This window comes from Rhinatrema bivittatum, chromosome 3 (assembly GCF_901001135.1).
Source record: "Rhinatrema bivittatum chromosome 3, aRhiBiv1.1, whole genome shotgun sequence".
Taxonomy (NCBI): domain Eukaryota; kingdom Metazoa; phylum Chordata; class Amphibia; order Gymnophiona; family Rhinatrematidae; genus Rhinatrema; species Rhinatrema bivittatum.
The window spans coordinates 264,533,338-264,549,032 of NC_042617.1; the positions used below are offsets into that span (position 1 = coordinate 264,533,338).

At 41.1% G+C, this 15,695-nt stretch overlaps 1 protein-coding gene across 1 annotated transcript in view; it reads left to right on the forward strand.

Moving 5' to 3' along the window:
• The window catches only part of LAMA2 (laminin subunit alpha 2), a 1,492,466-nt gene that overhangs the window by 308,595 nt on the left and 1,168,176 nt on the right, over positions 1-15,695 (forward strand). The window contains 1 exon segment of the mRNA XM_029596813.1: positions 8,352-8,464. Coding sequence (XP_029452673.1) covers positions 8,352-8,464 — 113 coding nt within the window.

Consider the following 15,695-nt stretch of genomic DNA (forward strand, 5'->3'; position numbering starts at 1 on the left):
TCAACTATTGATTATTGCAATTCCTCATATGTTGGCCTCCAAAAATATAGGTTACAAGCTCTACAGCTACTACAGTATGCTGTTGCCTGTTTGATTACAGCGTGTCCTATCCAGTCTGAAATCACACTAAGCCCATGTTACAAAAACTGCATTGGTTGCCTGTGACCGAGAGGGTGCAGTTTAAAATAATAAGATTGATCTTTAAAGCCATTCAAGAAGATGGCTTTCCCTATCTCTGAGCACTTAATAAAATATGATCTATCTTGTGCTTTACACTCTATGGATAAATCCCTTTTGGTCATGCATTCTCATAAGGTTATACATCTTCTGTCTGTCCACTGCAGAGCCTTTACGGTTGCAGGACCTAATCTTTGGAATGAATTAACACTATAGCTGCACACAACATCAAATTACAAATCATTCAGAAAGAAGCTGAAGAGCCATTATTTTCACTTGGCTTATCCTTGATTAATTTTTTTGTTTTTAATATTTGATTTGACATTTCCATCAGTGGGTCTGCATTGTCTTGTTTTAACATTGATACTTTATTTGCTGGCATTTTATCTTGCATTTATATTATTCATTTGTTTTAACGTATTATACTGTACATGTTGTTTGTAAACTGCCTAGCATGCTTTTACCAGTAGAGGTAGTATAAAAGTGTTGCGTCCGTCGGTCTCAGATGGCTTTGACCTCTGCGCCTCACCTTTCTTCCTGCTCTCTTGGGAAGATGGCTACTGCCACGTCTTCATGCTGCTCTCTCCGGTGTCCCCGGAACGGCAATGGCAAGGCTATCTGCCATGTTTCTCCTGAGGGCCTCCTAGGTTGCGCACATGCACGCCACCCACGTCTTTATCCACATCATGGCGGGAACCTCGGGGGCATCCCCCTTGAGCAACGTCACGCCATCCGGGTATTTAGCCTGCCCTTCGTTTGCTAACAAGTTGAGTTAGCAAGGATTGGAATGCCTCTGGTCTAAGCTGCTCTGCCATTTCCTTGCTGCCACTGGAAGCTCTCTCTGCCCTTCGGGGTCATTCATTTAACCTGGGTACCCGCTCCTCGGGGGCCCTATGCTTTCTTTCAGGTGCCTATCTGGGATACCAGGTACTCGCCTTGGTGCCTGTAATCCAACTACTTCTGCCTGCCGGGATCTCCATTAATACAACTATCAACTTAGTGAGTAATCTAACCTTTGTCAGTCTGTCCCAGCTACAGCTCAGCACTGGGAACCTGCATTCGGGACTCCCTCTATTATTGTGTGCTAACATCTACCATTGTGAGACGGGTCTCCTCTGCTGAGGCCTCTGGACTGCCTCTACTGGATCACCTCACTACTGCCACCTCTGGTGGTATCATCCAGCTGTATAATAAAGACAAAATCTTCTGTGTTTGCATGTCCCGAGTCTAGCTTAGTACTGCGGTTCCTCACGGGGCTCCTCCCCATGGGAGTGTCCATCACTGCAGTATCCAAGAATCCACTCCAACACCTCAAAACCATAACAAAAAGAAGTTACAAATAAATAAATAAGGCCATTATGATTTGTGCGAAATGGAATGAACCAAAAATGGTCTCTCTCTCAAAAGCCCTCTGATCTCCTTCTACTCACAAGAAAGCCTTGGGGCCCAGGTCTACCTATTTGGGCTGAGCTGAGGCCCAGACATTGCCTCCCTGAGTCTTTTCAACTCCCCTCCTGCTTCATAAAAATAAAGCCTGTCAGGGTTTTGACTGCAATACAGTTTCTCTGTGCCAAGGTTCAGCATACTATTCAGTCTTCCCTCCACCAGGGGTCCTCAGTGAGCTTCACCTATAACCTTGTCAAATACCTCCTCACTTGTCATACTATGCCGAAGCCTCAGACTTATTTAACCCTGCCCTGTCAGTATCTCAGTACTTCTTCATTGAGTCACCCTTGGCTTCCTAACCTGGCCACTCTTACCTTGTTCTGTGCCTTGTGGCCTCTGGGCCTGCTCTTATCTTTTACCTTGCTCTGCGGCCTACCCAGGTCGTTCCTTACCTTGTGGATTCCAGGCCTGTTCTTACCTTGCACCTTGTCTTGCAGCCTACTGAAGCCTTTCCTTCCCCTGTGGCTGCCAGGCCTGTTCTTACCTTGTAATTTGCCTTGTGGGCCTACTCAGGCCTTTCCTATCCTTGTGGCCTCCGCGCCGCCGGACCTTCTACCTCATCTAGTGGCCTCAGTTTTTTTAAATGAAAACCAACTGTATGTAGTGTTAGTGTACAACACATAATGATACAATTAGTGGTGTTGCACACTAACACTACACACAGTCAGTTCCACTCAACGAAATAAAGAATTAAAAAAACCCTATCATCCAAATCCCCAGTAGGCACTACTGTCACAAACTAAATTACATTAAGTCGGGAAGAGGCGTAGGCCGAGGGAAGCATGTAGGTGGCAAATAAGACTAAAACAGGGAGTCCCCCACCTAAAACAATAGTTATTTTTTTCAAATTGAAAATGGCAGGAGAGGCAGGCAATGGCATCTCCAGCCAGAAGAAATAGAAATATGGAGAAGATATGCCACCACCACCTGTTTCTCTTCCTGTTGTTTTGGAGGGGAGGGAAAAAGGGCAGGCAGTAACAGCAGCAGGGCAATAGAGGTAGAAGGGAAATTAAAAGCACACCAGTTTGATCATTTTTTAAGTTATCAGCATTGAGAAGAGCTGTGACACATCTCATCCACAATGTGCTTTCTTTTCGTTAGACCCTGGACAGTACATCAAAAGTTTGTTACCACTGGTATTTCTGCATGAAGCCATGCACAATTGATGAACTCACGTTCAGAGAAAATCATCCTGTGTTGTGTGCTACAAGAGGCTTATACTTAAACAATCAAGTCAGTAGAACAAGGATCGATTTAGACATTCAGCAGATCTGTCATTGAGACAGCGTTCCTTATGTCTCATGAATATTATGGACCACTGCATTATTTTGACAATTGTTTGATTTGCATAATGTTTGAAAATAGCAGTATGAACAATACTAAGCAAGATGTGTTCTGCCTCCACAATGTATGTACTATTATATGCCACTCCATGTCATCTTTAGATATTGCTTAGCTTAATGTCTTTGCATGTTGTAGAACTTTTTCCTGATTGCTTATTGTTTGAATGTTTCTGAGCTCCCTATTGGATCTGTTCCGGTTTGGTCCATCTCTCCCTCTGTGCTTTTTTCCTCTTCCTGTTGGTCCCTTGACCCAAGGAATGTCTGGGTTTATTTTCTGCAGAGACTCCGGTTGGAAGAAGGCAGGCTAACAGCTTGTTCTAATTCTTTTTTGAGATCTGAGAAGCTTCATATTTTCACCTCTTATTTATTATTAACCAATAGCTACTGTTTCAGTCACATCAACCTGTTCAGCTACTCTTGGACCCTTCTTATCTATTGTGAGAGGTGAATTGTTTTTGTAACCAAGTATTGAGTTTACCTGATAACTGCAGCTGGGAAAGAGGTTTAGCTGACTGTGTAGGAGTTCAAGCTAGACATTGAACACGGAGGGCAGTATAGAAGCATCAACTGTATCATGGCACATATCTAACTCAAGGACTGTGCATGTCTTACTTGAGAATATGATCACCACACCAAATTCTCTCTTCTTCCATGGCTCCTTACCTGAATCCTATTCCCTTACTAGACATTATGAAATATTGAGTTTTGAAAGGCTTACATTGGTAATGCTGGAGATGACTGAACTACACAGTGAACTTTACCCTTTCTTGATGAAAATTCTTCAGCACAGAAACCTCATCTTCCCTTCAACAGAAACCTTATCTTGCCTTCCACATAAATGTCATTTTTATATCATATAAAAAGTAGTGATGAAAGGTTCATTCCTGTTCTAACCAAAAGCATAATAAAGAAAGAAAGTATAAAAGGGCCATTAGACTAAAAAAAGTAATGTGAGGTCTTGCATATGTTAGGAATGACCAAACTGGTTTATTTATTAATTTCTTTAAAAATAAAGACAATTGATGTGGGATTTAATTAAACCGAGCAACTATTTCAATAGCCCCTACAGTGACATTGCAGGCATTCGCAGGAGCAATAAACAAAACATAGGGGAAATAAAATGTTCTTACCTGTAGAGAAAGGGATTTTTTTTACAGCTCAAAGAGTGATGAAATTATGGAACATCTTTCCAATAAAAATTGTCATGGCTACAACACTAAATAACATCAAAAGAAAATTGGACAAGTTCTTGGAGGAAAAAATGGATCAGTATGATGAAACAGAGTCTAGGGAAAAATGTTGATACAGTTATTTAAGACGATCACCATATCCAGGGACAGGAAAAAATCTGCCTAGTGCTTCAAACCTGTCTACAGTTGCAGTGTATTTTATTTTTCTCCTTCACTTGTATTACCACAGAGCTGGTAGGTAATTAAATTAATTAATCAATTAATTTACATTTGTTTATCACAATATCGGGTCAGACAACTCATGGTGATTTGCAACAAAGTTTTACAAATATATTTACAATAAGAATATGAGTCCTCCAACAATTTCATAATTTAATATAGCCAACTTTTTCTTACTCTGCATAATTATCCCCTTCCCCAACCCCCACCATCAACAATATTCTGTATGGTAGTTCACAATTGAAAAAGCACTTCAGCAAATCAATAAAACTCAGCTGTTATCTGAGAGAACCCTCAGAAAAAAAAACCTTTTGAATATCCAGGTTTTTACACCTTTCCTTAAAGGTAGATAATCTTTTTGTAACCATAAATCATCAGGAAGGGCATTCCATAGTCTAAAGCAGTTACTACAATGGCACAATCCGTTGTTCATACCAAATTAACTTCTGGTTTACTTGGAATAAGCAGGACTTCTCCCTGTGAAGATCTAACTTGGCACTTTGGCTTCTAACTAAAACGTTTGGTACATAGCTATCTCTGGGCTAATCTCTGAAGAGCTTTAAAGGTCAAAACAATAACGTAAAACTCAATCCTAGCTTGAATAGGCAACCTGTGGAGATTCTTAAACAGCTAGGAAATAGGATCCCTCGCCCTAGATCTGCTAGTGTTGCAGGCGTGGACCCTTGGACTGAGGTGGAGTTAGTTCCCCTTAGTTTGAGCCCTCGAATGCCAAGACCGGCAGGTCTTAGGCAGCGGCCTCTGCTGATGAACTGGAGATCTGCAGAGATGGTCATATAAACAGGCTAGATCCAGGGCAGGCAGAGTTCTGACATAGTTGGAGAGCAGGCAGTGGTCAGTGGCAGGAGGAGTTCAAGCATAGTCGAGAATCAAGCAGTGGTCAGTGGCAGGCAGAGGTCAAGCAGAGTCCAAGGTAAGCCAAAGTCAGAACTGGAGATCCATCCAAGGGAAGATGGGATGGATAGGCAATCAGGGAGGCAAGGAACAGCACAGGCTGGCAGCTGAGGAGATATGATACAGAAGAAGTGAAGAGTGACCACAAAACGAAGACCACACGAAGAACAGAAGACTGACCACAAACCAAGATGACGATCACTGGGATAGGAACACAGGAGAACAGATACTGAATAGATGAAAATCAGGAACACAGGCAGAAATGCTGAGGCAATTTGCTCCACTAGACAGCACCTTCTCCTTGCCAAGGCAAGGAGAAGGTGCTGCAGTGACCTTTTATTGGGTTTTTTTTAGTGAGGTCATCATCGGGTGCCGCTAGCCTTTTTCCACCATGGGCCCTTTAAATGTATCAGCATCAGGTGCACACACACCTTAGGAGGACCCAGGGAGAGCGGTGGCATCAGAAGCAGACTGAGCGCGGTGGCCTGTCAGGTGTCCATTCGGGGGCCTTCCCTGGTATCAGAGTTTGTTCTCCCTGACCCAGGGCTGGAGGTAAGTGCAGCAGTCCACGAGGCAGGCCTGCATACTGCCAAATGCAACAGCCAGTAATCTGGCTGCAGATGTCTGAATAATTTGGAGCCACTTGATTTTTCTGGGAGGCCAATCAGCACTCGATTATAGTAATCTAATTTAGGTATAAGAAGTGCCAAAGAACTTCAGTTAAAGAAATCTGCAAGTACTGGTGAAGCTGACACAAATTAAGAGTACCAAACACAGATTTAATCAGAGAAACAATGTACTCTTCTGATTCAGTATAGTGTCCATTATAACCCCTCAGGTTCCTGGTTGATTCACATATGGAGAGATCATGGATAGCTAAGGATTCCTAAAGATCATCAGAGGGATCTGCTTTACCAATCCAAAAAGCCTCACATTTAGAATTATTAAGTCTTCACTTATGGCCTTTAAACCAATTTGAAGCCTGTGTCAGAGAGTAATCTTATCAAGCGCTTCACAATTTGAAATGCTATAGGGAAACCATACCTGAACAGCATCAGCAAAAAAGATAATCATTTAAGTCTAGTCATCTCACAAAAAGGTCTAACATATGTTAAACAAAACAGGTGACAATATAGAGTCCTAGAAAACTCTACATGAGAGCTTCCAGGATCAGAGAAAATTACCACTTGTTGCAATTTACCACTCCAAAAAGACTTGAACCAACTGTTGTACTAAATCTCAAAATCCACCACTGTCAATCAACAACTCATGATTGAACGTGTTGAATGTGGTAGACAACACAAGATGGAAATGCAAATCATCCAGAAGGGCCTCAGTACCATGGTACACTTGAAAACCAGATTGGTACACATCCAATTTTACATCAGTCATAAACCTAAAAGCTAGGAAGAGACTATTTTTTTTTCAACCAATTTACCAATGAAAAGCAGATTGGCAATTGGAAATCCTTGTGCTGAAACTCTGATGGTTGATCAAAGACCAAATCAAGGTTTTCTTAAAAGAATCAGGAAAGATACCATCATGAAGGGAAGCATTGAGAAAATAAGTCAATTTCTCAAAAAAGAATGAAGAAGGCTAGATTAAATTGCCTTTTGGCCTTCTTCAACCTTGCCAGTTATGAAACTGCTGAATTAGAACTCATCAAAAAACACCATCACCCTAAGTCTGAATAGAGACAATGACTTCATGGCACACTACAACTATCTATGTACTTAACTGGTCTCAGATCATTCTGTCTTTTCATACATACCTCAGTTGTCAATAGACTGAACTGTAATGATATTAATACTCTTTGTTTAGGGATGTGCAAACGTTTAGGACGAATTAGGCAATTTCGTTGAAATTGCCTAATTCGTCCTGGTTCGGGGAACCCAAAAACCGAATTAAATTTTCCTGAAATTTTCAGGAAAATTCGGTTTTCGGGTTAGTGTGCGCTAACCCGAAATTCAGGTCCCCCGAATTTCAAAGGTCCGAACCGCGGGAAATACAAAATTTCCTGCGGCAGACTGAAAGCGAAGCCTGAACTGAAAGGTTTGGGCTTTGCTCATCTCTAGTTTCCATACTCTGCCTGTATCCTCTCTGCTCTTCCCCCCCCCCCCCCCATCCCCATATATTTTACCCACCTCCTGTACTACACTTCATGCATCGAAGTGGACTAGGTCCTCAAAAACTCATGCCTCAATAAATTGGTTAGTCTATAAGGTGCCACCCGCCTCTTGTCATTTTTGCCTCAGCAGATTGCTATCTCCCTGAAGATCTTGGCAAATGTGTAACTATGCAAACATGAGAAGAGTTTAAGTCTTAATACCCAATTGATAGCCTTCAAGAGGGGAGGTAAAACACACTTCTATAGAGCTGACTGTTAGTAGAAGAGAGGACAAGTGTAAGTGTGAAGCTGTGAGCAGATCTACTGATTTCAATAGAGTTGTCTACAGTCAGACATAATTCCCCCCCCCCCCCCCCCAATGCTTGCTATTTTATTAATTACTAGCATGGCATGTGTTCACTACAATACACAATGTATATGTCCTTCAGTCTTTTCAGAGTTCTAAAAAAAATTATGTCTGCATGTACCTGCTGTGAATTTAACAAAAAGCTTCCTTTTACCTAATCTTCATTAATCTACAAGTTGATCTGCCCTATGATACAAAACTATACAATTTAAGATTTTGGGAGAAGAGACTTAACAGGCATTCTTTCTTTAAAAAATTGTACTTTATTTTATGTTGGATTTCAAAGATATGAAACTCTTAAATGTAGCTACATGGACTTTTCAATCTACAAAATGTAATTGAACTCCAGTCTAAAGATTTAAAACAATTGGCAGAAAAAGTCATGGTCTCTGAGTTTCTTTCTTTGCTAGTATGATTTTTTGACCTCACTGATATGCCAGAACTATACTTTTTAATTGCATGGATTAAGCCAATAATTTAAAGGCTTAAGACACTGCAAGTTTCTTAAATGAAATATACATGACCTGTAATGTACAATAAATCTGCCAATGTCTGCAATGAATTGCTTTTGTTGTTTTTTTCTTCAACAGTACACCATCCGATAACCAATGCAATTGATGGAAAGAACTTCTGGTGGCAAAGTCCAAGTATCCAAAATGGGATGGAATATCATTTTGTGACCATCACCTTAGATCTTCAACAGGTATTGGGCACTTTACTGTTCTCAGATACATTGTTATAACTTAAATCAGGATCCACTTTTCTTTCCTTCATTCTCTGAACTTTAAAAGGTTATACCTGTATCTGAACCACAGCTTGTTCCTCTCATTTATTTCTTATTTGTGCCTAAGAGCTATACCAATGTCTCATGCAGCAATGCCAGTAGTACATGATTTTTGTTTCTTACCCTGAAACTAACTTATTTTTTTTTCCTGATTTTGTTATCACTTTACGTATGATCATTACATAGTCTGTCCTAGAGGCCAATTTAGTAGGCTGCTCTGAACGTCGCAAAAGTCCACGTTCCATTATGTTTTAATGCCTGCTAATTTGCTATCAGTCATTATATGCAAATGAACCCAAAGCTACATAATGTGCATAGCTTTTTCTACAGACTTTAGCACAAAATACTTAACTATACCTCCCCAGGGTATAGTTAATTTTTTTTTTTTTTTACTATATAGTGTTTGTGAAGCATTTTCCACATGTAGTCTGTGTATTCAAAGCTAATGAGTGGCTTTGCATAATTTTCCATTGCAGTCATTCATTAGCATTAAATTTGCATGAAAATGCTTTAAAGAAAAATTTCACATGTTAAATTTGCTGTTTGCAAAAAAAAGTACGACTTTGCACATTAAAAGGGGAAATAGCACACCTCATCCCTTTTTATGCACATTAACATTAATTTTAGCATGCAAACTTGCCTTTGTGAACATCAGTGCAGTTTGGTAGATTGGCCTCCTAATTCATAATCAACTCCAAAATATATCATTATGACTTCTTGTATTATATATATTAGAACTTGTTGCATTCATTTTTTCTTGCTTGTTCATTAGAATACTGTAGTCTGTACTGCTATGTTAGTTCACTCAGATGCAGGGAAATGAGGGTTAACAAAAAGCTGTAAGTGAAACCATTTTATTGTATTAAGATAGTCCAACGTATCACCTACAACTTATTTATTAACCCTTATTTATTTCTCTGCTTAGAGATATGTCCTCAACAATTTTGCAAACCAAATAAATTACAATAAAAGCAGCCTACATTAGCTGCTAACTCAAACTGTCTTCCTCTAAATATAAATATGAACTGGCAGATAATGTCCATTATCTGTTGGTGTTAATTCGCATGATGCTTTGGGACAGGGAGCGTAATTATCCAGGTCATTTCTATGGGTAAAATGGTGCTTTACCTATGTAAATGGCTACTTTGAAATTGCTGGTCCTGTATGTGTGTAAGACCGAGCAGAGGAGTTTGCATGGGCGGAACTGGGAAAAGGTTTGGACATGCACATAAATTTTGAATGCGTATCCATTTTTCTGGAGGGAGGCGTAAATCCCCGGCCCCAGGTCGCCTTCCCACAGTCTCTGCCCTGTTCCTCATGCTACGCCCTTTTGGGATCTGAGGTGGAGCACTGCCTTTGTTGTGACCTTCCCACCGCTAACTGGGGATAGGTTAGGTCTTTGCTTTGTATTATCTATTTTTTTTTTTTTAAATTTCTATACCGTAGTTATATACCATCACAACAGTTTACAGAAAGGCACATATAGAAATTTGGGATTTGTATATGTTAATACTATCTATAAGAAGTGCCATTAAAGTCCGGTAATATAGTTTCATAATAAAGACTATTTGTCATCCTTTCCATTTTTAATTACATCTCCATTCAACTAGAGCATTCTCGTCTTACAGCTTTTAACTACATACACTTTTCCATATGGATCAGAAAAGAAAAGACATCTAAAATTTTGCAAGCATTTAACATGCAGCCTGTCTTGGTGTTAGAGTATTTTTTAATGCTTTTGTCTGCATTCTAATGGGGTTTTAAGCAGAGGTGGGCCACTGAGTTCCAGGGGGGGTTAGGCCCATGCTGTTGGAATGGTGGCTGCCATGGTTTGTGTGTGGCACTGGTACAGTAACGGTAGCAGCCATATCAGGTGGACAGAGTACTTCAAGTGTGCTCATTTACAGCTGTAAAATAAGGTAATAGTAATAAATAGCACTCACTAATGGCAGGAGGTGTTGCCGATTGGTCCGTAAACAGTTATGGGCCAATGCCTGTCTCTGAGTGAGATATGGAGAGTGGATCAACTTTTGAGATTCTGCTGGGTGCTTGTGGGGCTGGGCTTGATGAACATTAGTCTGGCCCTGCACAGCACTTTTTATGTTCTTAAGCTTCTTGGCAGGCCGTGCCTGACAGTGATGGTGAAAGCCTTAAAGGAGAAAGGTAGCAATAATGTATGTGGCCCGTTACAGGAATGGCAGTTAATCTCTACTTGGGACAGAGTAGCTGAGGTCTACTCATACTGTCCAAAAACAAATAAAAAAAGAAAGGGAGAGCAAACTCAAGGACAGTTGTTTGGCATGTTGTCTCTTATACTTTCTGTTTTTCTTTGTCTAACATAATAATGTTATCTCCACACAAGTTTCATAGTGTGCCTTGATATCACAAAAATGGCTCCAAGAGGCAAGTATTTTTCATGGAGTGTTCCTGGTCCAATGATAATAACAAAGTGGGGATTGTTCTTTGTGAATGATTCTTTGAATGGCTTAGCAAGATAATTGTGATTTTCTATAGTGCATTAGCACCCTCCATCCTAGATTGAACTTTATGCCATCTAGATATTCAGTTTTTTCCTGCTAATTCTGTAATTCTTGCTTCTTTCCTTTGATATTCACAGTAAAATTGCAGCACAAAAAAAAAAAAAGAAGCTTTGCATGGTCTCAGTTGACCTGACATCTACCTGTTCTGCAGTTTGGATGTGGTAACTTGCCTGCCTGGTGCGAAAGTGGCAGACCTCACACATCACCTAGATAGGATGATTGACAGTGCTGAGGAGGAGCTGGCTGTCATGGTACATGTGGGAACCAACGACATAGGAAAATGTGGGAGGGAGGTTTTGGAAGCCAAATTTAGGCTCTTAGGTAGAAAGCTTAAATCCAGAACCTCCAGGGTAGCATTCTCTGAAATGCTCCCTGTTCCACGCGCAGGTCACCAGAGGCAGGCAGAGCTCCAGAGTCTCAATGCGTGGATGAGGTGATGGTTCAGGGAAGAGGGATTCAGTTTTGTAAGGAACTGAGAAAAATTTTGGGGAAGGAGGAGACTTTTCCGAAAGGATAGGCTTCACCTTAACCAGAGTGGAGCCAAGCTGCTGGCACTAACCTTTAGAAATGAGAGAGAGCAGCTTTTAAACTAGAACAAGTGGGAAGCCGACAGTCACTCAGCAGTGCATGTTCGATACTAATGAAACAGGAGAGTTAGGGCATCCACCTGGACAAACTGGTCAGACAGATGATGAAATGCTAAGAAAAATCAGGGAAGCTAACCAATTTGGCAGTGCAGTAATAATGGGAGATTTCAATTACCCCAATATTGACTGGGTAAATGTAACATCAGGACATGCTAGAGACATAAAGTTCCTGGATGTAATAAACGACTGCTTCATGGAGCAATTGGTTCAGGAAACAACGAGAGAGAGAGCTATTTTAGATTTAATTCTTAGTGGAATGCAGGATGCGCAGTCCAGATGTATTCCACGCATTAAGGCCTGGATTTATCAAAATGCAGTAAATATCGCATGTGATAGGAAAAGGGGTGTGTTTTATGGTAATAGCCTGTTTATCACAAAGTGTGCTATCTTAGCAGCTTTGCATAGGTATTACTGCAGAATGTGATAACTTTTTTGCACTTTGTGGTAAGTACCACAATTGTTGTAATTCTGACCTACAACCACTGGGGGGGGGGGGGGGGGGAGGAGAGAGAGAGAGAACCTAGCTATAAGGCCCTTTATAGTATGTAGGTATTTATATCTCTATATGAGGCCCACCTAGTACCTCGAGGTGAGGTTTAGGTAGTAGTGTAGGGGTTAGGGGCCACTTTGACATTCAGAGTGAGACGTACGAACAGAACAGTACACTCTTGTTAAGATTTGATGACCTTCGGAGTGAGGAAACTCACACAAAGATGAGATTTGTACAATGTTCTCTCAACCTAGCTTGATGTTACCCAGGTAGAGAGTCCATCAAGTGCGCACAAATACCTCTTGTACCACGTAAACTGGGTAATTTTAAAAGGGACATGCACCAAGTCTATTCCCAGTTTTATTGGTTCATTCCTAGTTCACCCAGTTAAGAGAGAGTTCCTCCAAACCACCCTAGTTTGATATCCTTCACTTCCCCCAACTATCCCCAACCCTTAAAGTCCCACAGATCTGCCTATTTTTCTTTATTTTATAACTTACACATCATCCATTGTATAAGTAAAGTTACGTGGCAAGGGGCCTTAGCTCGCACCAGATCAAATAAGTGTTCATGCCCTGAAATGCCCATGCCCTGTCCCTTTTTGAAAACTTCAGAGATGTGCACACTGCAGGAGATACACGCATATCTTGGTGGCTTTTAAAATCCGCTCTGCGTGCGCTTGCCCAACATTCGTGAATCCCCTAATAAATACACACGTCAGGTTTTTAAAATTCACCTTTACGTCTAGTAACAGGGAATCCAACATAGAAGGAGTTACAATAGTCAATGACTGTTAAAACAAAGGCTTGACAATGATTTGGCAATCTTTCTGATTAAGAATAAACTCATCACCCCAAATACTTGGCATTACTTCCAGTTTTATGTTTCAAATGAGTCTGTGATCTTGAATTGGGGTCAGGAAGTATCCATGCTTGTGCCTCCCAGCCTTTCTGACTGCACATGCTTCTTATAATTTCTGTGCATGGCTGTAGTTTTAAATCTGGTACTATTTGTTTTCATCACCCCAAATCATTTTCTGCATTTGAGCAGCAGTTTTTCTCTGATCGCCCTTAACCATGCTCCTCTGCCCACACGAGGCTCCTCAGGTTAAAGTTACGCCATTCCCAAAACTATTATCTAGATACTGTTGTCTCAACTAATGATGGATCGCTATCAGATTTCCAGGTTGGGCAGCAACAAGTGCCCCACTTTCAGCACACGCATGTCAGTTTTTTTGCATGTCATCAGCTTCTCTTTGCTTCAGTCGGTCATTTATGGCATCTGGGCATTTGTTACCTGCTGTGATTTGCATCTGGCAGTAGTGTTTGTGTCACTTGGCCTTCTGCTAGCGTGCACACGTTTGTCTCTATGCCAAGGAATGATGTAAATTTGCTGTCATCATTTGGTCGGTAAGTTATTTCTCGAATTAGAGCATATGATCTTGCCATACCTAGGATTCTTGGCAGTTTTTTGGAGGGAGTTGCTCAGTTGCGTTGGCTTTCTCATCTTCGAGAACATTTCTGAACCCCCTTTGTGCATCCTTGCTTGCCCCCATTCTGAGTTGTGCTGGTATTCCGGTGGATTATGATAGTGAAACCCTGTTTTGTCAGTGTGCAGACAGCACACCATCTGTTCAGAGCTGGTATAGCTCATCGTTTATTGAGTATTTGGTGAAGGCCTCCAGCAAGGGTAGCTATAGCTATTGCAAGCCGTCCTTTCCACATCACAGAATGGTTTTTTTTTTTTACTCTATTACATTTTAAATTGTAGATTGAAATAAAATCAGGCAACAGCAAGAATATAAAGGAAAACCAAAAGTAAACAATACATGAAATTTCTTCAGTGGTCCATTTCAAATAATTGGAGGACTTAACAACAAGAAAAAAAAATTTAAAAGAAAAAATTGAACGTGTAATAATCCTGCCCAAGTGAAACCCACCACACCCTTAGCATTGCTGACCATAAGACTTATCAGAAACTTTCCTTTCTGATAAGGATCCACAAAAAATAATTTATTCCCCTGATAAACAGCTTCAGATTTGCAGGGAAATTTCAAGAAGAAAGCAGTACCAAGGACAAGAACACACTGCTTAAGGAGAAGAAAAAGTTTCCTTCCAGACTGAGTTTCTCAAATAACATCAGGAAATTTCTGAATCTTCTGCCCACAAACACCATTGACAGGATGCATGACTTATATGCTTTCAAGCCAATTATATCACTTCTTCCCAAGTTGTTTGGCACTCAGTAATTGCAGTATACTCATACAGTGCCCTCTCCCGAATAGTTATAGAACCATAAAGGTCCCATTGCTGGTACTGGGTACCCTACAGGACGCCTCACAAATACCACCTGAGTCTGGTGAATTGAGAGATATGGAACTGTAAAAAAGCACACTACATGTTTGGTGAAAAGGTTTTCAACCACTGTGCACTTATCGATGCATTTTTTGTTAAATTCAAATTACTGTTCACTTTGTTTCTTCTTATTTTTTCCATTATCCCTGTCATTTTTTTTTAGTGTTAGATATTACAGCTATGGCACAAAACCCTCAGTCATGTAAACATTGTTAACAATGCACAATGTGGCTATTCATGGTGACGCGGTCAAAATAAGAACATCATTTCAGCTACTGGCATTCATTTTTTATTCATATTTGAAATTTCTCAGAGTGCCATGTCTTTATGTTCAAGAAGTGCTTTGTTTAATGTTCATGCAAAAGAAGGAGCAAAAAGCTGTAAAAAATACTCACTGGTCTATAGCTTTTCCTCTTGCTGTATTTTAACTGGTGTATGAACAGAATAATAATAAAATGCCTTCTATGCACTGCTGAAAATAGGCCTGCAACTCCAGAGCTCAGACAGTGTCTTTTAAATACCCTTAGTAGCTTATCGCAATTGCTGAGCATCACACCAGCTAGTCCGCATATACAAAGAAGGTGTAACCTCAGGATTCTTATTGCTTGTCTGAAAAGTTTCTACAAATTATCACTGATTATGAGATGTGAATCGTGTGATCGATCATCTTAACTATCGATTTTGGCTGGGGAGGGAGGGAATCGGATCATCGCGGTTTTGTTTTTTTTTTAAATCATGTAAATCGGGGGAGGGCGGGAAAACCGGCACACTAAAACAACCCTAAAACCCTCCCCCACCCTCCCGAACCCCCCAAAATGTCTTAAATTACCTGGGGTCCAGTGGGGGGGGTCCCGGTGTGATCTTCCACTCTCGGGCCACGGGTGCGTTAATAGAAATGGCGCCAGCGCTACCTTTGCCCTGTCATATGACAGGGCAAAGGTAGCGCCGGCGCCATTTTGGTTCCTGTCCCCCGACGTCACGAGCGCAGGAGATCGCTCCCGGACCCCCGCTGGACCCCCAGGAACTTTTGGCCAGCTTGGGGGGGGCCTCCTGACCCCCACAAGACTTGCCAAAAGTCCAGCGGGGGTCCGGGAGCGCCGGCCGTATGGCCCTATTGCC